At 44.3% G+C, this 23,725-nt stretch overlaps 1 protein-coding gene across 1 annotated transcript in view; it reads left to right on the top strand.

The window, feature by feature from the left end:
• The first annotated feature begins 304 nt into the window (after positions 1 to 304).
• Positions 305 to 23,725, top strand: part of ENPP2 (ectonucleotide pyrophosphatase/phosphodiesterase 2) — a 189,307-nt gene continuing 165,886 nt past the window's right edge. Inside the window, exon 1 of the mRNA XM_073679813.1 lies at positions 305 to 447. Coding sequence (XP_073535914.1) covers positions 427 to 447 — 21 coding nt within the window. The 5' untranslated portion in view covers positions 305 to 426. The remainder of the gene's footprint in view (positions 448 to 23,725) is intronic.

A 23,725-nucleotide genomic window follows, 5' to 3' on the forward strand; every position in this document is an offset into this window, starting at 1 on the left:
GACGTACGGCCATTCCTTCAGTGCATGGACATGTGATGAAACTTGATTGTCTATATGGGAACAATGCAAAAAGTTATCCCTAATAAAATGTTTCCGAGGTCTATATCACCATGTTCACATAGGTTATAAGTCCCCAAATCCACTGAATAAAAAGAAAAATCTGAATGTCCTGGTCCTTTCCTTTCAAAAATGAAATGCGTTAAGTAAAACTAAGCTAGCAAGAAACCCCTTTGTTTGAAGATAATGTGCCAATAGGGCCATTGTCTGTAAGGACAGCTGCCACCCTTCATCTGCATTGCATAAAGCTCCCAAGCAAACAAGTCTTTGAGATACATTTCCAAGCAGTCCTTTCTTTAGCAGCTCTGCGTAAAGAACACTTTCCACTCTCATTCTGGACAAAAATAATCAAGATTGCACTTTGGAGGCATGGAGATCCGGAGTAAAGGGGTATGGTAGGCTCTTTTTCTAATTTATTCTTCTTGCTGAGTCCGGCTGTACCAGAACCTAACTAGCACTGAGATGAATAAACTGTGGTTTAATGCCAGGAGTATAAGAAATTTTGATAAGGAGCTTATCTCCAGAGCTCGAGAGAAGATTTTGGCTTGTCTAAATTCAAGAGGAATCTCAGGGGTTGTAAGAAATTATAAGAAATCTTAACATCATTATCATGATTATGGTTTTATTCTTATTATATGCCATTGAGGTGATCTGGACTCATCAAAAATAGATTGTGTTTCTTGAGAAGGTCCAGACTTTTGTTGGAGATCTTAAATTAGAAATACCCAATGTGGTTTAGATTATGGATTTACTTTGGCTTGAAGTCATTTGTGCTACATTTCTGATCAGTCAGATAGAGTGATCTCAATCTCAACCTCTTTCAAGTTTTGGAATTTTTTTTGCAATGTAGATGCATTCAAAGTTTTTTTTGGAACTTCATAAAGTCTCAATAAGTTAAGAGATCCAACATTTCAGTTGACAGCTGGAGGGGGTCTTGTACCGAGCAGGTGATATGTACTTTGTGTGAATATGTGGACATGACATAATGATATTAAGATTAGATTTATTCTCTTGTAAACTGAATATGTGCAGTTAAGACTGGTTTGCACATGGTTATGTAGACCTTGGAAACATTTAACCTGGGATGACTTTGTGCATATACTACATATAGAGTAGATGTGTAGGAAATATATTTGGCTTCAAATACATGTGTTTGCGAAGGTCATCCATTGATCTGATACTTTGGCGTTAGATCTTAGATTTCTGTTTGTAAGGGCAACCAGGCAATCCACCTACAGAGGTCAAGGATCAAACTGGTTTGGTTTTTACCTGTCCAACCCTGTTGTTTCCAGCAGTCAAGCCAGAAACAGCTTTTTATCTCTTCTTTAGGCTGTTAGGGCAAGCTGGGGGTTTTACAATCCATCCTGCAACAGGTGCAATGTACGACTCTTATACAGCCAAGATATTCTACAGGTCATCTCTGATCAATTCTTGACTCCGATGAGCAATAGTTTTGAAATTTAATTTTCCATTCTACACACACTTAATACAATTGTATTGAAAGCTAAGTAACTAATGTATATTTATAGGAAGCCACCGAAACAAGGGAGAACATAAAAAAAAATGCAATATCTAGTTGGGGTTTGTAACAAAGGATCTCTGAGCTCCCCACCAATGAGTCTTTTTTTTCCCTATGTGCAATGGTCAACTTTTTGAGGATTGACTGTAAATTGCTTCCCATTCAAATGAACTGATCAGGTGTAAATGAGTCAACACAAAAGACAGACATCCCCTGAAGGCCTGTGCAAATGAGTCCCACTGATGACAACTGATGTATCCACTCATCTTCATAGGGTAGACTCCTAAAAATGAAAAGGTTCAATGGCAAACAAGAAAAACGACAATAAAAACTATAGAGATATTTCAGTCATTCTCGTCTGTCAAGTTGTTCTATCTGGTTAGATAGAATTCCCTTGTGTGTTCCCCAAGTAGTTGCCCCATTATCTTTCATATAATCATAGAATGTTAGAGTTGCAAGGGATCTTCAGGGTCACCTTGTCCAACCCCCTGCTCAATGCAGAATTCACTAAACTATCTCAGACAGATGTCTGTCCAGCCTTTGATGATTTCCATTGAAGGAGAAATAGAAAAGATATCTAGTCGTATTGTCTGACCATAACCAGGCAGATCTTGTACTCAGAATTTTTGGAAAGCTTTGTGCGGCACTAAGGGAGGCCATAATGGCTCATTCAATATGTTTAGTAGAAGAGGAGAACTAAAAGACTGAGATGTACAGGGTCAATTTTAGGTGATGACATACTGGGTAATTTCCTTGGAGCTTCAAGGACTTAACCAATTTGTTGCATGGAACTTTACCATTTTCCTCCTCGGGGACTAGACCAACCTGTCAAACGGGCCTTTACCATTTACCTCCTCAAGGACTGAGTCGACCTGTTGCATGGGACTTTACCATTTACCCCCTCAAGGACTGAGCCGACCTGTTGTATGGGACTTTACCATTAACCCCCTGAAGGACTGGACCAACCTGTTTCATGGAACTTTACCGTTCACACCCTCAAAGACTGGACCAACCTGTTACATGGGACTTTGCTATTTACCCCCTCGAGGACTGGACCGACCTGTTTCATGGGACTTTACCATTTACCACTTTGAGAATTTGACCAATTGTTGCATGGGATTTTACCATTTACTTCTTTTTTGCACTAGACTGGCAAAACTATTTATTATTAACTTTTTAACTTTAACTGAACATTTAATGGCGGCAGGATCTTTGTTGGCACTGCATGGCAGTTTTCTTTAGGCACTGTATTTTGATTATTTGAGCAATGAACAGGAACATTATTTGTCATTGTATATTATTAATAAGGTATAAATGTTCGTCCCCCCTTCCCCAAGACTCAAGCATCTCTGGCAGTGCTTGATGATCCTGCAGTGAAGTCGTCAGATCCACCATTCATGTGACCACTGCAGCCACTCACGGACCTCATTGGTGATGCTGACATGTATGGCTCATGACCGTTAAGGCCAATAATTGGCTGCAGTAGTCATGTAAATGATGGACGTAAAATCATTTCTCTAGGGTCGGTGGGGAAAGTTGGATCAGTGGTGTTGGAAGAGTTGGGGATTGAGAGTGTAAATAAAGGCTATTTTAAAGGCCGCCATACACATTAAACGAAAGTCAGCCAAACCAGCAAATACTAACAAGAACAGCTGACAGTCTAATATGTATGGGGGACACTCCGATTCTTCCCTGACAGATTTTGAGTGAATGAAGGATTCGGCCTGTTGAAGGTTTCATCCTCCCTTGGGCTAGACACTACCGGTGCGCTCCTGTGTATGGGTGAGTTGGGAGAGATATCAGTAGCTCAAACCATCTTTTGGCCTACATCTATTTAATGTGTATGGGGGTCATAAGATGTGTCAGTGAAGTTGGTTGTGATGGGATGAGTTTCCTTTTGCAGATGTGAGATTTCTCTCTTTACTGATTGAACAATTCAATCAGCTGCATAATGTCCCAGTCATTGCCACAATTGCAAGTCTAGTGTCAAATGCTGATTAGTAAGCGGGAGGTGGTAAGAAGAACTCAAATAGTCCATTCTTTGTAGTTTCCATTGGAGCTCTTCAAGTGTAAATTTACACTTGTTTGGAGCCTATCTTAAGGCCTCTATTTAGTGTTTTGTGTGATGAGTGACAAGATCATCTCCGCCTCTGATCACTGATTGCTAATCACTTGGGTAAACAGTGTTATCAGCTCAGTTCCTTATCTGTCATGGTGTATTTGACTTGTATATCCCCTGGCTATTAACTCCCTATGTAACTGACATAGGGCTGCCCATAAATACTGGGCGGTAGGAATGGCCTCCCCTCTCATGTGCCTTGTGATGGATCTGGATGCTAGAATACAGTTTCTCTGTATGGCTTGCTGGTATCATTTGCCTTAAAGGGATATCATGGTCATATTGGTTTTTGTAGTTTGCCCACCACCCCCACTGCCCTTTATCCCCTACTAATAACTAACAAGAGTCAATCTACTCGCTCAAGGTTGCAAAACAAATCAATAAAAATCAGAGGGTGGCCACATTAATGATCTATAGGCTTCAATTACCATAAACGCAGGCGGAGCTATTTACCGAAACTATGGTCTGAGAGGAGGGGGGTTTCTATGCAATAATACTTTTTGGAAACTAAGTTTTTGTCCAGAATAAGAAAAACATGGCCATTTCAAAAATTGGTTGTATATGATATGGCTGCCAAATTCACTTGAATGGAGCTGAACTACAATACCAGGGTAGAATGCATATGGAGGAAAGCTGACTCTCAGCTGTGGAGGACCGAAAGCGTTCATTAAAGAATACAACAGCATGGTAATATATTTTTCCACCTTCTAAAGGTGCTGTGGGGAATGAAAACTTTTATTAATTATAGGTGCTGCTCCCAACTAGTGTTGCGCGAGCGTGCTTGGTTAATCCTTTCACCGAGCACACTCGGGTGCTGCCCGATTATTTTTGGCGTGCTCGGCTGCATGTGGCTGTTAGACAGCTGTGACACATGAAGAGATTGCCTGTTTGTTAGGCAATCCCTGCATGTGTCACAGCTGTCTAACAGCTGCGACACATGCAGCCGTGGCGGCTTGAGCATAGACGCCGAGCACGCCGAAAATAATCGGGTAGCACCCAAGCATGCTCAGTGAAAGGGTTCTGAAGAACCCAGTTAATGTAGGATATAAATTCCTAAAACCCTCAGAGTTGTATCTAACTTTTATGGCACCTAGGGCAAGAATTCAGTTTGGCACCCCCTCCACCCTGTTCAATCCATTTGAGTAGTTATCATGTGACCACTTAGAGTACATGCTGACAAGCTACTTTTTCTGATTCTCTCAATGTTCAATTCTCTCCTTCATCTTCCAACACCTCCTCCCTCTCATCTCAGCTGAAGACTTGGCCTCATTCTTAAAGCAGAAGAATGATAACATCAGAGAAAGGTTTGGCCTACAGTCACCACAGCCCCTCCTCATAACTACTCAGCACTCTTCCTCCAAAAGCAGCTTCTCCGCCATTACAGAAGATAAATTTTCCTCTCTACTCTCCAGATCATATCTCACCACTTGTGCACTTGACCCGATCCCGTCCCACCTCTCCAAACTTCACCACGGTCTTCATCCCAACCCTAACCCATCTCCTCAACCTATCACTAACAACTTAGGTCTTCCCCTCATGCTTTAAAAATGCCTCGATCACACCCATTCTCAAAAATCCCTGCCTTGACCCATCATCTGTGTCTAGCCATCACCCATATCACTTCTCCCCTATGCCTCAAAACTGCTGGAACAGCATGTCCATCATGAACTGTCCTCCCACCTTTCCTCCTTTTCCCTCTTTCACCGGTTATAATCTGGCTTTCGACCGCATTATTCAAACTGCCCTATCTAAAGTCACCAAGTGACCTAATAACCGCCAAAGCTAAGCTACACTACTCTGTCCTCCTCCTCCTGGATCTGTCCTCTGCCTTTGACACAGTGGACCATTCCCTCTTACTACAGAATCTCTCATCTCTTGACATCACAGACTTGGCCCTATCTTGGATCTCTTCATACCTAACAGACCGGACATTCAGCGTCTCCCACTCACACACCACCTCCTCGTCTCTCCCCCTATCTATCGGTGTCCCCCAAGGTTCAGTTCTAGGACCCTTGCTCTTACCCATTTACACCTTTGGCCTGGGACAGCTCATAGAGTCTCACAGCTTTCAGTTTCATCTATATGCTGATAACATACAAGTCTACCTCTCTGGATCCGAAATCACCTCTATACTAACCAGAATCCCACAATATCTGTCTGCTATTTCATCTGTCTTCTCTGCTTAATTTCTAAAACTTAATATGGACAAAACAGAATTGATCATCTTTCCCCATCTCACTCAAATCCCCCCCCCAACTAACCAATCCATCAAAGTCGATGGCCGCTCACTTTCCCCAGTCACCCAAGCTCGCTGCTTCGGTGTAACCCTTGACTCTGCTCTCTCCTTCAAACCACATATCCAAGCCCTTTCTACATCCTGCCGACTCCAACTCAAAAATATTTCCCAGATCCGTACATTTCTTTACCAAGAATCTGCAAAAACATGCACTCATCATCTTCCGCCTTGACTAATGCAACCTCCTGCTCAGTGGCCTCCCTTCTAACACTCTCGACCCCCTCCAATATATCCTAAACTCTGCTGCCTGACTAATCCAACTGTTTCCCCGCTATTTCCTGGCCTCTCCTCTCTGCCAATCCCTTCACTGGCTCCCCATTGCCCAAAGACTGCAGTTCAAAATCTTAACCATAACATACAAAGCCATCTGTGACCTGTCTGCTTCATACATCTGTGACCTAGTCTCCTGGGACTTACCTGCACACAACCTCCGATCCTCACAAGATCTCCTTCTCTACTCTATCTCCTCTTCCCACAATCGCATACAAGATTTCTTCTGTGCATCCCCCCCTACTCTGGAACTCTCTACCCCAACGTATCAGACTCTCGCCTACTGAGGGAACCTTCAAAAGGAACCTGAAGACCCACCTCTTCCGACAAGCCTACAACCTGCCATAACCCTAATTCCACTGTACCGCTGCACGACCAGCTCTACCCTCACCTACCGTATCCTCACCCATCCCTTTTAGACTGTGAGCCCTCTCCTCCTGTACTAGTCGGTGACTTGTATTGTTCATGTTTATTGTACTTGTTTTTATTATGCATACCCTTTTCACATGCAAAGAGCCATGGAATAGATGGCACTGTAATAATAAATAATAATGTTACTCTAGGTGACTGCATATATATATATATATATATATATATATATATATATATATATATATATATATATATATATATATATATATATATATATATATATATATATGTGTGTCCAAACTTTTGGTCTGTAATGTGTGTGTGTGTATATATATATATATATATATATTCATAGTTGTGAAAATACAGAAAAATCTTTAAATGAGAAGGTGTGTCCAAACTTTTGGTCTGTACTGTATATAGTACAGACCAAAAGTTTGGACACACGTTCTCATTTAAAGATTTTTCTGTATTTTCATGACTATGAAAATTGTACATTCACACTGAAGGCATCAAAACTATGAATTAACACATGTGGAATTATATACTTAACAAAAAAGTGTGAAACAACTGAAAATATGTCTTATATTCTAGGTTCTTCAAAGTAGCCACCTATTGCTTTGATGACTGCTTTGCACACTCTTGGCATTCTCTTGATTCTCATGCACCCATGAAAAATGCTGGTGTGCACTAGGAGTGGGCCGGATATGAACATCTCACATCCCCATGTCTGCGCATGCGCCGCCGCACATCATACAATCAGTGTATATGTATTAACTATTAGACCCTGTGCGATAATCGATATTCAGAGAAAGCCAATAAATGCAAAGCAATCAAATAAGTCTGGGGAGTAACTTTTTTTGGTGCCAGGTGGTATAGATGGACACCAGAGGGGAAAAATTGATATTTCTTCATGTCCCAGTTTCAGCCATACACTTGTGACCACAATATAGTGCTACGTTTGTTAATATTGTCATGCCTCTTCCAATCTGTCATTTAGGACCAAAGGCAAGAGTGAGGACCACTTTTGTAGAAGTTTTTTTTGAGTCATCCTTAAGTAGCTGCAGAGCCCTGATTTCGGCATCCATCCCGGTAGACTCCAGGGATCAGCAAGTTATCCTTTATCTAAAAAACAAAGTCTCATACAACTCTATTGATAGAAGAATAAAATATAACTCTTGTAGGGGGGACGATTAAAAAGGGAAAATTAAAAAGTGCCCACTAGGTTGTTAAAGGGCCCACATAAACCTGGAGCTGTCCGTGCCCCCAAGCTTCAAGATTCAGCATAATACTGCTTTCTGATACAAGGATTGAGAGGCGGCCATTGAAGTCTGTGCTTGGTGCAAGGTTATGTCTGGTACAATGAAATAAAGCTGTACTACTAAGTGGATTCATTGTGGATTGGGGACATTTATGTTAATGATGAGCCTTTTATTATGTAGAAAAAGAACAAATCAGTGATTGTCGCTTCTTTCTTTAAAAACACTTGCAGATTTACCATGTATAGATTATACCAGATTGTCATATGCTCTTGATGAGGTCTCAGACAGGTGATAAATCCTAAAAGGTCTCATGCTGCATGTTGAACAGGAGACCATTTTCAAGGGTACTTCAAATAAAAACGCACAACTGACCATATGGACAAATATAAATGAGTTAGCTAAAATTCTAGAAATAGCTTTTATTTACTTTCAGAGATATTGATATGTTTCCTTCAAGAGGTGGCACTTATTTTGAGACAATATCGAGGGCAGTCATTTTGGTTATCATCTTTGAATTGGATTTTCCTCTAGTATTATTATGTCAGAATGGTTTACCAATAGCAAAGCAAAAAAATATCATCAGTTTCTGATAAGTCAATTAGAAGGTGCCAATAAGCCTGCACTTCCTTTTTCCAAATTGTCAAAATGGCCGTCCCTAACGAAATAGAAAAATTGCAATAATTCTAAAACTGCAAGAAACTTAATGATCAAACTTTTGCTGCTGCTCGAACTTTTCGTTTTCTAATAAACAAATAATTACATTTTTTGAGTGGATTTAAAAAAATAAAAAAGCAGATTACTCAGAGGGGCAGCAGGAATCTAATTAAAGAACACACTGGCCATTTTTGATCCAGCGACAGGTCCTCGTTGAGGGGCATGGGCACCATTAGATCCCATGGTTGACAGCGTAGTAGAGAAAACGGCTGTCTGTTTCCAGGGTAAACCATCGGAATTTTGAAAACATTTCTGTACATAGATAATGAGAAACTAAAAAAAATATATATTTATATAAAAAGAGTAAAACAAATTATTTATAAAGTTGCTCAGTTTTATGTGTTGCTGCCATTAAGGATATTCTCCTCCACGTGTAGGCAGCTAACATATAGCAGATGAGGGTAATCTTACTTATCATTAGATCCAGTGACAGCAATGTAATATCCCCCAATTTGGAATTTTACTTTCTCTAATGACCACATCTAATTGGTCAATTAAAGGGCCATGCGCACTTTTATCTCAGAAGATAATCAGAGCAGTAGAGAATTTAGCTCACAATGGTTTTCTTCCTGCAGTGTACTTATGCACAATTCTATATGCTGTTTTGTTTTGACTACTTTGGGCAATCCTTTTTTGTTAGAAGATTCCCTTCTAGAGATGAACAAATATATTCACTGGACCCTGATCACCTGATGGGAGCCCTGTGAACCGCCTCCTCCTACCTGCTGTAAAGCCCCGAGCGCCTGATTTGTACGCTCTTGTGACATCATCGATGTGGCATGACGTCATGCTGGGCCTACTAATCAGAAGAGGCACCACAGATGCCGGCAGATAGGAGGAGTGCAGGGCTCCAGTCTGGTGGCCACGGTTTACTAATGTGGCAACTGGACCAGGGTCATTTGAATTGATTTGCTCATATCAACTTCCCTGACATTAAACTGATCACAGGGTGTCTCACTGCTATGACCCCACTGCTAACAGTTGGAATCTCTAGAGGAATCCAGCAGCAACTGTTCAATTTCCCTACAGCGCCACCACAGGGAAAACACAGTATTGCTCAGTTCCTATTTAAATCAATGGGCTGCGTTATCCAAAACACTCTTTGTAGTCACTCTATGCTTTGACTCACTAATGATGGTCATGTATGGAGGACACTCCCTCCTTCTGTAATTACTCAGAATTCATTAATAGAGTAACGTAAAATTGTGGTGGTAACATGTAATTAGAACTGTAAATACCAGATGAAGTTTCTCCTTGCACCACATATTGTTTTAAGGTTCACGCAATATGTCACATTATAAATTAAACTTGTCATTGGGACCCACCTTTATTCTCCTCGATAGTCCACAGTGGCACTCAGCTCAACTTGATTTTACAGATTCCTTCACAACTTACCAATTTGTCAAACATGGACAACCCCCTTAAGGGTAGTCTGCGTGCTCAGTTTGTGAATTTCTAATATAAGGCCTCATAGTGCAAGCATCAGGACAATACAAATAATGGTCAAAGGTATGCGTAAACCTAGGAGGACATAAGCCAAGTCATAGAGGTTGGACGGCTGATTAGAGAAATTATCACCCGATTACAAGCCGTGTTAATTAAACCGAAATACTCATACTGGTAGAAATGAAGGATGAATTGGATGCGGCGTGAATTCACCTGTATGTGCAGCCTGTCTACTATGTTAATTGATGCATCACTCTGAAAAACATTTGCTCACTTTAGTGCCAATTAGAAGTAAATAATTATTCACTTGACGCCCTACTGGAAGCCAGTTGGTGTTAAAATTTATCAGTTGTTTATTTTGCACCTAAATCCCTAATTTCTCTTTATATACACTTTTTCCCGATTGTCATTTTGCATTAATATGTTGGTTTGTATTCCAAAGTTTATCCTCACCACCAAGGAAGTGCACATTGAAAGTTCTTGATGCTATTTGGGAAGTATCTCAAGATACTTGATAATGTGTTCTCAGTTTGGTCTATGGTTAATCTGTGAAGTCACTTTACATGATCAACAAGGTCAACCAAGCTCAATCACGGGTGACACAGTTTCATCTGCTATTAGTGATGACCTCTCTATAAAGCAAGAGATAATTGTTGGCCAACAAAAGGGTTGATACTGACTTTTAGGATTGCTATAACCAATAGGTGGCACTAGTGTACAAGTCCTCTTCCTCTCTGGAGAGGCTACTGGCTAACACTAGTAATTCCCACTGGATTGACCCCAAACCATCTAAAATGAGCTGCCCTGTTATATTTTACATTTGAGAATCAGTTAAAGGTTGCATTTTTAAATGGTTGATATAATCTGGGCATACTGTACTTATTGAAGAGCTGTGTAGCGTTGGCGTCCCTGCCTCATAGAATCATAGAATCATAGAATGGTAGAGTTGGAAGGGACCTCCTGGGTCATCTGGTCCAACCCCCTGCTCAAAGCAGGATTCACTAGATCATCTCAGACAGATGTCTGTCCAGCCTCTGTTTGAAGCCTTCCATTGAAGGGGAACTCACCACCTCTCGTGGCAGCCTGTTCCACTCATTAATCACCCTAACTGTCAAAAAGTTTTTTCTAATATCTAATCTGTGTCTCCTCCCATTTAGTTTCATCCCATTGCTTCTAGTCTTTCCTTGTGCAAATGAGAATAAAGATGATCCTTCTACAATGTGACAGCCCTTGACATATTTGTAGACAGCTATTAAGTCTCCTCTCAGTCTTCTTTTTTGCAAGCTAAACATTCCCAAATCCTGCAACCGTTCCTCATAGGACATGGTTTGCAGACCAGTCACCATTCTGGTCGCTCTTCTCTGAACTTGCTCCAGTTTGTCTATGTCTTTTTTAAAATGTGGTGCCCAAAACTGTACACAGTATTCCAGATGAGGTCTGACCAAAGAGGAGTAAAGACCGATAATGACTTCACGTGATCTAGACTGTATGCTTCTGTTAATACATCCCAGAATTGTATTTGCCTTTTTTGCTGATGCATCACACTGTTGACTCATGTTCAGTCTATGATCTATTAGTATACCTAAGTCTTTTTCACATGTACTGTTGCTTAGCTCTATTCCTCCCATTCTGTATATGCTTTTTTCATTTTTATTGCCCAGATGTAGTACTTTGCATTTTTCCCTGTTAAAAACCATTCTGTTGGTTGCTGCCCACTGCTCCAGTTTATTTAGCTCTTTTTGAATCCTCTCTCTCTCTTCTCTAGTATTAGCTATCCCTCCTAGCTTTGTGTCATCAGCAAATTTAATCAGTTTACCCTCAATTCCTTCATCTAAATCATTGATAAAGATGTTGAACAATACAGGTCCCAGGACGGAGCCCTGTGGTACCCCACTTGAGACATTCATCCAGCTGGATGTGAAGCCATTTACAACCACCCTTTGAGTCCGATCACTAAGCCAGTTATGAATCCACCTAACAGTTGCCTGGTCCATTGCATACTTGGTCATTTTTTCAATAAGGATGGTGTGAGATACTTTGTCAAATGCTTTGCTGAAGTCAAGATATACTATATCTACAGCATTTCCCTGATCCACCCAGTCAGTGATTCTGTCATAGAAGGAAATTAAGTTAGTCTGACATGACTTGTTAGTTACAAACCCATGCTGACTCTGGTTAATCAGTTCATTCTTATCCATGTACTTACATACATGTTGTTTAATAATTTTTTCAAAGATCTTTCCTGGTATAGAAGTCAGACTCACCGGCCTATAGTTCCCTGGGTCCACCTTCTTCCCCTTTTTGAAGATAGGAACAACATTTGCTCTTCTCCAGTCTTCTGGGACTTCTCCTGTTCTCCAAGAATTTTCAAAGATTATGGAGAGTGGTTCTAAAATTTCTTCTACGATCTCCTTGAGTACTCTGGGGTGTAATTCATCTGGACCTGGAGACTTGAACTCATTTATGTTAGCTAAATATTCCCTCACAATCTTTCTGTTTACAGATAACTTGGATTCCTCTATTCCTTTAAAAGGACAGTGAAGATCAGTTGATGTTACATTTTCTTTCTGAGAGAAAACAGATGCAAAATAGGAATTAAAAAGTTCGGCCTTCTCAACATCCTCTCTTACCATTTCTCCATTTTCATCCTGTAAAAATCCTATAGCATCTTTGACTTTTCTTTTACTTTTGACATACCCCCAAAATCCTTTTTTATTGCTTTTGACATCTCTTGCAAGCCTTAATTCATTGTCAGCTTTAGCTAACCTGATACGTGCCCTGCAGGATCTGCAGACTGCATTATAATCTTCTTTAGATATGCCTCCCTCTTTCCATTTAATAAACATTTCTTTCTTTCTTTTTAGCATGTGTTTAAGTTCTGTGTTCATCCATCATGGTTTCCTTAAATGCTTCCCATTCTTCCTACTTTTCGGGATTGTTAACGATTGTGCTTTGAGAATCTCATTTTTAAAAATTTCCCATCCTTCCTGGACATTTTTGTCCTTAAGGACATCCAGCCATTGGATCCCTCCTATTCTCTTTCTGAGTCTCTTAAAATCTGCCTTTCTAAAATCTAACCTTGAAGTTTGAGTCTTCACATGTCTTCCTCCTCTAGTTATCCAAAATTCTATAATAGCATGATCGCTGCCTCCTAGGGTCCCAGCCACCTTTACCTCCTCAACTATTTCCTCCCTGTTTATAAGGATTAGATCCAAAGTAGCAGATCCCCTTGTTTTCTCCCCTACCTTTTGGAAGATAAAGTTGTGAGCAAGAGAGGATAAGAATTTGCTTGACCTGTTAGTTTTACTTAAGAGAGATTCCCAACAAATGTCTGGATAGTTGAAATCTCCCATGACCACTACGTCATATTTTTTGGAGAACTTGGTCATTTGATACATAAAGAGTTCATCCATATCTTCAGCTTGCCCAGGTGGCCTGTAGTAAATGCCTACAATGGTGTCCTTTCCGTTGTTCTCTCCTTGTATTCTTACCCAAACAGTTTCCACAGAACTCCCAGTCTCTGAAGCTTCAATCTCTGTGCAGATATACGCTTTTCTAACATACAATGCAACACCTCCTCCTCGTTTATCAAGTCTGTTTCTTGCAAATAAGTTGTATCCTTTTAGCCTTTTATTCCAATCATGTGTATCGTCCCACCAAGTTTCAGTGATTCCAATGACATCATATTCCTTTTCCTGCATTAGTAGTTCCAATTCTCCTTGTTTGTTGCCCATGCTTTGTGCATTTGTATAAAAACATTTTAGTTTGTGATTGGTTTCTCTTCCTCCCATATTTTTATTATTTAAATTGTTTTGTCTTTGTTCTTCTTTTCCACTTCCAGTAGCAGAGATCTCAATAGTATTTGTCAGCTGTATGGCTTTTTCTGGCCTTTTGCTTCCCTTCCCACATTGTTCTAGTTTAAAGCTCTTCTGATGAGTGTAGCAAGGCGACTTCCAAATACATGTTTTCCAGTCTTCGCAAGGTGCACCCCATCTCTAGCAAGTAGTCCATCGTATAGGTAATTCATTCCGTGATCCAGAAATCCAAATCCTTGTTGACGGCACCATCAACGTAGCCAGTTGTTCACCTGTAGAATCTTATTCCACCTCATTGTTCCATGGCCATCCACTGGGAGGATGGATGAGAAGACCACCTGCGCTCCCAATTCTTTCACTTTCTTGCCTAAGTCTTCAAAGTCACTGCAGATGGTTTCCAGGTCCTTTCTTGTGGTGTCATTTGTCCCCACATGTATTAGCAGGAATGGGTAGTGATCAGTAGGTCTGAAGAGTCTTGATATCCTGTCAGACACATCTTTAATTTTTGCTCCTGGAAGACAGCACATTTCTCTTGAGGTTATGTCTGGTCTGCAGATAGCGGCCTCTGTTCTTCTTAACAGGGAATCCCCCATGACCACCACTCTCTGTTTTTTCTTCACAACATTCTTCTTTCTCCATCCAGGAGGATTCTGAGTGCTTACAAGGTTATTCATTGCTGGCAAAGTCTTATTTTGCTGTATTTCTTCATGGTTCTCCTGCGTGAGAGCCTGGTACTGTTTCCTGAGCAGTATGGGTGCTGACTGCCTCTCGATCCTCCTGCTTCTGTGGGTCACATGCTTCCATTCCTCTGTTTCCTCAGGTGCAGTTCGAATTTCTTCTCTTTCTGAATCATGAAGAGATAATTCTGCTCTGTCTAAGAACTCTTCACCTTCCTTAATGATTTTCAAGGTAGTTAACCTCTCCTCTAGATTTCGCAACTTTTCCTCCAACAGGGACACAAGCTTGCATTTCTGGCATGTGAAGTTTGGCTTTTCCACTGGCAAGTCTATGAACATGTAGCAGGATATGCAGCTCACCAAATGGGTCCTGGACTCTTCCATGTTCTTATTGTTAATGTTCTGAAAACAGTGAAAAAAGCTTAAAAAAAAGCTTCAAAATGCGCGCGCCAGTAGGCGCGCGGTTTACCGATGTCCTCTTTTCAGCTCCAACAGCCAAAATCCAGTGTTCTTTGAGCTCGCGGAGCCTCTTCACTTACCCCAAAATGCAGTGGGAATATGCAAATTATCTCCTCAGGACTCCTCCCCTGGTTTACCGATGTCCTCTTTTCAGCTCCAACAGCCAAAATCCAGTGTTCTTTGAGCTCGCGGAGCCTCTTCACTTACCCCAAAATGCAGTGGGAATATGCAAATTATCTCCTCAGGACTCCTCCCCTGGTTTACCGATGTCCTCTTTTCAGCTCCAACAGCCAAAATCCAGTGTTCTTTGAGCTCGCGGAGCCTCTTCACTTACCCCAAAATGCAGTGGGAATATGCAAATTATCTCCTCAGGACTCCTCCCCTGGTTTACCGATGTCCTCTTTTCAGCTCCAACAGCCAAAATCCAGTGTTCTTTGAGCTCGCGGAGACTCTTCACTTACCCCAAAATGCAGTGGGAATATGCAAATTATCTCCTCAGGACTCCTCCCCTGGTTTACCGATGTCCTCTTTTCAGCTCCAACAGCCAAAATCCAGTGTTCTTTGAGCTCGCGGAGACTCTTCACTTACCCCAAAATGCAGTGGGAATATGCAAATTATCTCCTCAGGACTCCTCCCCTGGTTTACCGATGTCCTCTTTTCAGCTCCAACAGCCAAAATCCAGTGTTCTTTGAGCTCGCGGAGACTCTTCACTTACCCCAAAATGCATTGGGAATATGCAAATTATCTCCTCAGGACTCCTCCCCTAGGCAGAGACGCCGTTCCTCTCACCTCCCTGCTCCGTCCTCGGCGTCCTCTTCCCGCGCTGCTGGCAGCGCTCGCCGCTTCCCGGGCACTGTGCTTAGGGCGCGCGCGCGCTCCCTCTCTCTTAAAGGGGCCGCGCGCGCCGTCCTAAGGAGTCCCCGGCCAATTGCCGGTGGAGCTCCCATATATAAGGCACCTCCTCCAAAATGGAGGTGCCCGAGCAAAGTTGTTGCAAAGCCTCTCACCTCTGCTTCAGCCCTCAGTTCCCATTGCCAGTCTGCTTTCCAGCTCTGTCTACCTGCTTGCATTCCTGCGGTCCGACAGTCTGTCTACCTGCATCCGCCAGTCTGTCTATGGACCAGCCTGATACCTGCCTGAGACCACCTGCCAGCCAGCCGAGAGACTCTTACCCGCTCACCTGGGAGCGCTCACCTGCTACCCGCCTGCTAGCCTACCTGGAGGCTCTGCAGTCACTTGCCGTGACCACCTGCCTGTCTAGAGACTCTTACCTTACTGTCACTTGCCGTGACCACCCGCCTGTCAAGAGACTGTTCCCGTCACTTGCCGTGACCTCCTGCCCTTCTACCCAGAGACTGTTCCTGTCACTTGCCGTGACTACCTGCCCGCCTTCCCTGGGAGCCACCCGCTTCCTTACAAGGTCTGCCCCTTCGTATAGTAGCTCAGAGGTTCCACCTCCCAGACCCGTTACAGTTTGCTCGGGCCATGGAACCCGGTGGCACCCAAGCTCCCTCGCTCTTGGACCTATGTCATGAACATTCCCGTCAGAGGTCCCAACAGGACTCCATCTTGGGCCACCTGCGTAGTGTTCACTCCCGCCTGGACACACTGACTGCCTCATCGGGAGCTGCTTCCACTCGCATAACTACTACCCCAGCAGCGCCGCTGCCCATCAATACCATGGCATCCCTTCCCGGTCCCCACCTTTCTGCCCCGCCTCGTTTTGGTGGAGATCCCGGTCAGGCACGGGGCTTCATTAACCAGTGCACCCTGCACTTCGAACTTTTGGCACACCAGTTTTCCACCGACCGAGCCAAAGTGGCCTTCATCATGTCCCATCTCACTGGGGAGGCGCTGGCTTGGCTAAATCCTCTATGGGAGAGAGGAGACCCCCTGGTGTCCAACCTGCCAGCCTTTCTCACGGCCTTCCGGAAAGTCTTCGACGAACCAGGACGAAAGACCTCATCCGCCTCATCTCTGCTACGCCTCCGTCAAGGGAGTCTCACCGTGGGCCAATATGCCATACGGTTCCGTACCCTTGCTTCTGAGCTTGCCTGGGATAACGACGCCCTGGTGTCCATCTTCTGGGAAGGTCTATCCGGCCGGATTAAGGATGAACTTGCCGGTCGGGACATCCCTACCACTCTCGAAGATTTAATAACACTTGCCACCCGGATTGACATCCGGTTCCAGGAGCGTACCAAAGAGGTCACCCGTGAGAGGAGGTTTCCTCTCCTTGCTCCTACCTTCCAGAATCCCGTCACTTCCTCTGTTACTCCCCAGGCGCACTCACCCGAGCCTATGCAGGTCGACCAGACCAAGATGGTCAAAACCCATCAAGAGTCACGCCGTGCCGAGGGGAGCTGCTTCTACTGTGGCAGTAAGGAGCACCGGATCCGTTCCTGCCCGGAGAGGTCGGGAAACGCCTGTGTCTAGGATCGCTCAGAGAGGTCGTCCTAGACAAGAATAAACCCTCTCCATCTCTGATGCTGTCGGTCTCTATCATCTGCGGGGAGAACCGTTACTTTGAACTAGCTCAACTTGATTCTGGAGCTGCCGGAAATCTTATTTCTCAGTCCCTGGTAGAGAAATACCGCATTCCCACCAAACCTCTGGCCGAACCCTTATCTGTCGCCTCCGTGGACGCGGGTCTCTTACCGCATCCCATCCAACTTATCACCGAACCCATAACTCTGCAGGTGGGAATGCTGCACTCTGAGAGCATCTTCTTTCATGTTCTACCTGGACTCTCTCATGCCCTTTTGCTTGGCCTACCTTGGCTCCAGAGACATGCACCCGTGCTTGATTGGCAGACCGGAGAAGTCCTTCGCTGGGGACAGGACTGCCATAAGACTTGTTTAGTTCCCGTTCGTCCTGCCCGTCCTTCTCCTCCCCCAGCCAATCTACCCGGCCTGCCGGTACCCTATTGGTCTTATGCTGATGTCTTTAATAAAAAGGAAGCAGAGACATTACCTCCTCATAGACCATACGATTGCCCTATCGACTTGGTACCTGGCGCTACTCCGCCCCGAGGGCGTATCTACCCTTTGTCCGCTGCTGAGACCCGGTCCATGTCTGAATATATCGATGAGAACCTGGCCCGGGGATTTATCCGGAACTCTACCTCCCCGGCGGGAGCAGGCTTCTTCTTCGTTAAAAAGAAGGACGGCTCACTTCGTCCCTGCATAGACTATAGAGGCCTTAACCAGATCACGGTGAAGAATAAATACCCCCTTCCGCTCATTCCTGAATTATTTGACCGTCTGAGGGGTGCTAGAATCTTCACCAAGCTGGATCTCCGTGAGGCCTATAACCTGGTTCGTATCCGTCAGGGGGATGAATGGAAGACGGCATTCAAATACCCGGGACGGCCACTATGAATACCTCGTAATGCCCTTCGGTCTCTGTAATGCTCCCGCCGTCTTTCAAGAGTTGGTCAATGATATGTTCCGTAACCTTCTCTACTCCTGCGTGGTGGTATACCTGAACGACATCTTGGTCTTCTCTCCGGATCTCCCCACACACGGGAGGGACGTTCGTCAGGTCCTGCTCAGGCTCAGGCAAAACAACCTCTACGCAAAATTTGAGAAGTGCCTCTTTGAGCAGACCTCGCTTCCATTTCTGGGCTACATCATCTCTCAGACCGGTCTACGAATGGATCCTGAGAAACTTTCTGCCATCCAGAAGTGGCCCCGACCGGAGGGGCTGAAGGCTATCCAGCGGTTCCTGGGCTTCGCCAACTACTACCGCCTCTTCATTCCGCACTTCTCGTCCCGGACTGCCCCTATCTCTGCGCTCACCCGTAAGGGCGCTAATCCCAAAGAATGGCCGCCCGAGGCAGAAGAGGCTTTCCTGTCTTTGAAACAAGCTTTCTCCTCCACTCCTGTGCTGCACCGTCCGGACAGCAACAAACAATTCTTCTTAGAAGTAGACGCTTCCTCCTCCGGAGCCGGAGCGGTGCTCATCCAAAAGTCGTCATCCGGGAGAATGGTAACCTGCGGCTTCTTCTCCAAACTCTTCTCCTCATCTGAGCACAATTATTCTATAGGAGACCGAGAATTGTTAGCCATTAAGTTGGCACTGGAGGAGTGGCGTTACCTGCTCGAGGGGGCTCTTCACCCGGTAATCTACACGGATCACAAAAACTTGGCTTATCTCCAGAGTGCCCAAAGACTTAACCCGCGCCAAGCCCGGTGGTCCTTGTTCTTCGCCCGCTTTGATTTCATTCTTCATTTTCGCCCGGCAGACAAAAATATTAAAGCTGATGCCTTGTCCCGATCCTTTTTGTTCTCCGATCTAGAGGAGTACCCAAAGCACATCATCGACCCCGCCAAGGTAATGCTGGTGGCTCCCGTGGATCTAAATCGTCTTCCACCCGGTAAGACGTTCGTAACAGTACCTGATCGTGAGAAAGTCCTACACTGGGGACATTCGTCTAAGCTAGCTGGTCATGCTGGCCAGAAAAAGACCCTCCGGCTTATTACCCGGCATTACTGGTGGCCTACCCTGCACAAGAACGTAATAGACTTTGTCTCAGCCTGTGCGTCCTGCGCCCGCAACAAGGTTCCTAGACATCTGCCAGCCGGCCGCCTTCTGCCTCTTCCCATACCTGCTGCCCCGTGGCAGCATATAGCCATGGACTTTATAACGGATCTCCCTGTCTCTGCTGGTTGTACGGTGGCTGACCGCTTCTCTAAGATGGCTCACTTGATCCCCCTGCCGGGCCTTCCGTCTGCATCTGAATTGGCTAAAGACTTTATCCATCATATTTTCCGTCTTCATGGTCTCCCTCTCCATATCGTATCCGACCGAGGAATTCAGTTCACCTCTCGCTTCTGGAGAGCCATGTGTAAACTACTGGGGGTCACCTTGGACTTCTCCTCTGCTTATCACCCACAGTCCAATGGTCAAGTAGAGCGGATCAACCAAAGTTTAACCAGTTACCTCCGGCACTTTGTTAATGCCCACCATTCCAACTGGGTGGATCTTTTACCATGGGCCGAATTTTCCTATAATAATCACGAGAGCGAGTCTTCCTCCAAATCCCTGTTTTTTATTGTCTACGGTCAACATCCTCGGATCCCGTTTCCCGTCTCCGCCTCGGTGGATAATCCGGCCGCGGAATCTCTTGCTAGTGAATTCTCCTCCATTTGGGACAGTACCAGATCCGCACTTCTTCAGTCTTCCGAGCGGATGAAGAAACAGGCTGACAAAAGATGTCTGGATCCGCCCCAATTCTGTCCTGGAGATAAAGTCTGGTTCTCGTCCAAGTATGTCCGGCTCGAGATTCCTTCCTACAAGTTAGGGCCTCGGTTCATCGGCCCACTGGAAGTTAGCAAACAAATCAACCCGGTGGCCTATAAATTGAAACTCCTGGCCAACTTGCGGATCCCTAACTCCTTCCATGTATCTCTCCTCAAACCTGTGGTATTTAACTCTTTTTCCAAGTCTACAGGTACGCCTCCTGCTCCGGTTTCCGCTGAAAACGAGTTTGAGGTAGAGAGCATTCTGGCCACCAAAAGGGTAAGAGGAAAGACCTTTTTTCTGGTGGATTGGAAGGGGTTTGGTCCTGAGGAGAGAACGTGGGAGCCCCGAGAGAACATCCATGCCGCGCTCATCCTTGATAAATTTCTTTCCGGCCTAAAAAAGGGGGGGCCTAAAGGGGGGGGGTACTGTAGCGTCGGCGTCCCTGCCTCCTGCTAGGCAGAGACGCCGTTCCTCTCACCTCCCTACTCCGTCCTTGGCGTCCTCTTCTCGCACTGCTGGCAGCGCTCGCCGCTTCCCGGGCACCGTGCTTAGGGAACGCGCGCGCGCTCCCTCTCTCTTAAAGGGGCCGCGCGCGCCGTCCTAAGGAGTCCCCGACCAATTGCCGGTGGAGCTCCCATATATAAGGCACCTCCTCCAAAATGGAGGTGCCCGAGCAAAGTTGTTGCAAAGCCTTTCACCTCTTCTTCAGCCCTCAGGTCCCGTTGCCAGTCTGCTTTCCAGCTCTGTCTACCTGCTTGCATTTCTGCGGTCCGACAGTCTGTCTACCTGCATCCGCCAGTCTGTCTATGGACCAGTCCGCTGGCGGATCAGGAAGCTCCTGCCTGATAACACCTGCCAGCCAGCCGAGAGACTCTTACCCGCTCACCTGGGAGTGCTCACCTGCTACCCGCCAGCTAGCCTACCTGGAGGCTCTGCCATCACTTGCCGTGACCACCTGCCAGCCAGCCGAGAGACTCTTACCCGCTCACCTGGGAGAGCTCACCTGCTACCCGCCTGCTAGCCTACCTGGAGGCTCTGCCGTCACTTGCCGTGACCACCTGCCTGTCTAGAGACTCTTACCTTACTGTCACTTGCCGTGACCACCCGCCTGTCAAGAGACTGTTCCCGTCACTTGCCGTGACCTCCTGCCCTTCTACCCAGAGACTGTTCCTGTCACTTGCCATGACTACCTGCCCGCCTTCCCTGGGAGCCACCCGCTTCCTTACAAGGTCTGCCCCTTTGTATAGTAGCTCAGAGGTTCCACCTCCCAGACCCGTTACAAGCTGCCAGCCAGAAGCTTGTTCAGCCAACTCATACATGCACGCCCTGTCGAATGGGAAATGTGGACTAATCTTCTGGTAGGTAACTTTGGTGATGACAAAAAGATTGGTCTTGTAAAATTCAACAAGTACAATCTTTTTTCACCCAACTTTGGCTGAATGAATGTCAGCAGGTCAACTTCACATTAGATGGCCAGCCAAGGCTTCCAAAATTGTTGGGTTTGGACAACTTTAGTCTCATGTGCTTGTCCACCTTTAATGTCCCATAAGCACCAATGCTTTTTGTCTGTGCAAGGTCTTAGATATTTGTAATAGAGTCGGCCAAAAATAAAGTCAGATGATTGTCTATCCGACAGTAGGGTTGTAGGTTTTTAGCAGCACGTTTTCAGATGTTAGTGCTCAGAGAGTTGATCACTGCAACTTCAGCTCCAGAACACCCTAACAGCTGAAGTTGGAGTAAACAATTGGATGTTCAGGAAAGTGAATGTTTAGCCAACAGATATCTAAATTGTACTGCCAAAAAGATGAGCAGTACAATTTGTGCTGCACTACTCCGGTGTCTAGCCTCGTCCTCCATGGTAGCCAGTCCTCACCTCACGCCTGGAATCGTCGGTGCCTCTGATGATTAGTAGACGCCACAATGTCATGGCTGCAATGTATTAAATAAGCCACTTTTTAAAAAAAAAAAAATTCTGAATGTCATGATATTGCAAGGCATAGTAACCGCCAGAGGCGCCCAGCATGCTGGGCCCAGGATACCGGGAGCTGAAGTGAAGAACACCATGGAGAACCGGACTGGATGCAGGATGAGAGCAGCATACATCAAATCTTTCATCTGATGTCCACCTTTATTTCCATGGGGAGAGGAAAATAAACTGTTGTCTGATCCTTTTGGCAAGGACTTATTTCTTATGGGAACAAAAGACAAAGAATGTAGAAAGTTATTGGAAGAGTTGACAGGTCCTCATACACATTCGATAGTCAACCAATTTCACCAAACTACAAGTCAACTTTGTATGGTCAATATTAGGCTGTCTATTCTCATCTTTACATTGTTCATAAACTACAATTTTTTTTTCATCTATTAATTACTTTCTACCAAGTATTACCTAATTCCACTTGCTTTTAGATTTCCAACATATCCATAAGCCTCTGTTCACAGACACTTGATGGAAATTTTTTAGGAAACCAATCAGCCAATCAGTATGTAGATGGTGTGTGGGAGAAAAATGGAGAACCCAGCGAACACCAGGAGAATATGCAAACTCTGGAATTGGCGTTAGAATCCCCTTCAAGACTAAAAGTACAGAGAAATCAGTAGAAAGGAGGGAGAAGGTTTGCAGGTTGTGCCAGAGAGACTCTTCACGGTCACTAGAAATTACTATTTTTATTCCCAGCAATGTTGATGTACATGCTTGAACACCTTTTTGTTCTCATTGTGTGCCTCAATGTATACCTATCTATAAACCTAAACTATCTGTCTCTCCTGGACATAGTATTTTCAATGTGTTACCATTTTAGCTTGAGGAAGGGATGTAAGCATACATTCATTTAAAATAAGACTGGTCTAAATTTGCTGTGACTCTGCCAATGTTGGCATGAAATATATTAAAAATGACAGCTTAGCTTTGAAGAGCTGTGTGTTTCTGCCAAATAACAGAGCCAACCAGATCCCTTCTGGATGTACCACTTAACGAATTTGTTTTCCCGAAAGTTAACAAAGTGTACACAGTATGTGTATTGTGTCCTAGAACAGTGTGGACTTCTTAAGCATACGTAAACGACTTATTTATTTTTTGACGGTAATATAGCAGCAGTAATTTTCCGGCAATATAGCAGCAGTAATTATACTTTACTTTTCTAGTAATGTGTTTAAAATTAAAAAATAATATGTGCTTCCATGTTCATTTTAGTAGTGCTTCTTCATAAACTGCCTTCCATTTGGGTCTGCAGACTTCTGTAAACCCTCTTTGTAATCTCCTGGCTATTATTTGGGTTTTTAGACATCTCTAGCGTTTCTCTTTAATATTTTTCCATCACTTTGGGTCTTCAGATTTTTCCAATATTTTTAGTTGGAAATATTCTGCCTTATATTTGAGTCTTCAGATTTCTCTAATGTTTATCCATAATCTCCTGTTTTCAGTTTGGTTCTTTAGTTTTGGAAGTTTAGGCTATGTGCACACGTTGAGTAT

This window comes from Phyllobates terribilis, unplaced genomic scaffold (assembly GCF_046119375.1).
Source record: "Phyllobates terribilis strain yellow unplaced genomic scaffold, ASM4611937v1 Scaffold_4__5_contigs__length_816908805, whole genome shotgun sequence".
Lineage (NCBI taxonomy): Eukaryota > Metazoa > Chordata > Amphibia > Anura > Dendrobatidae > Phyllobates > Phyllobates terribilis.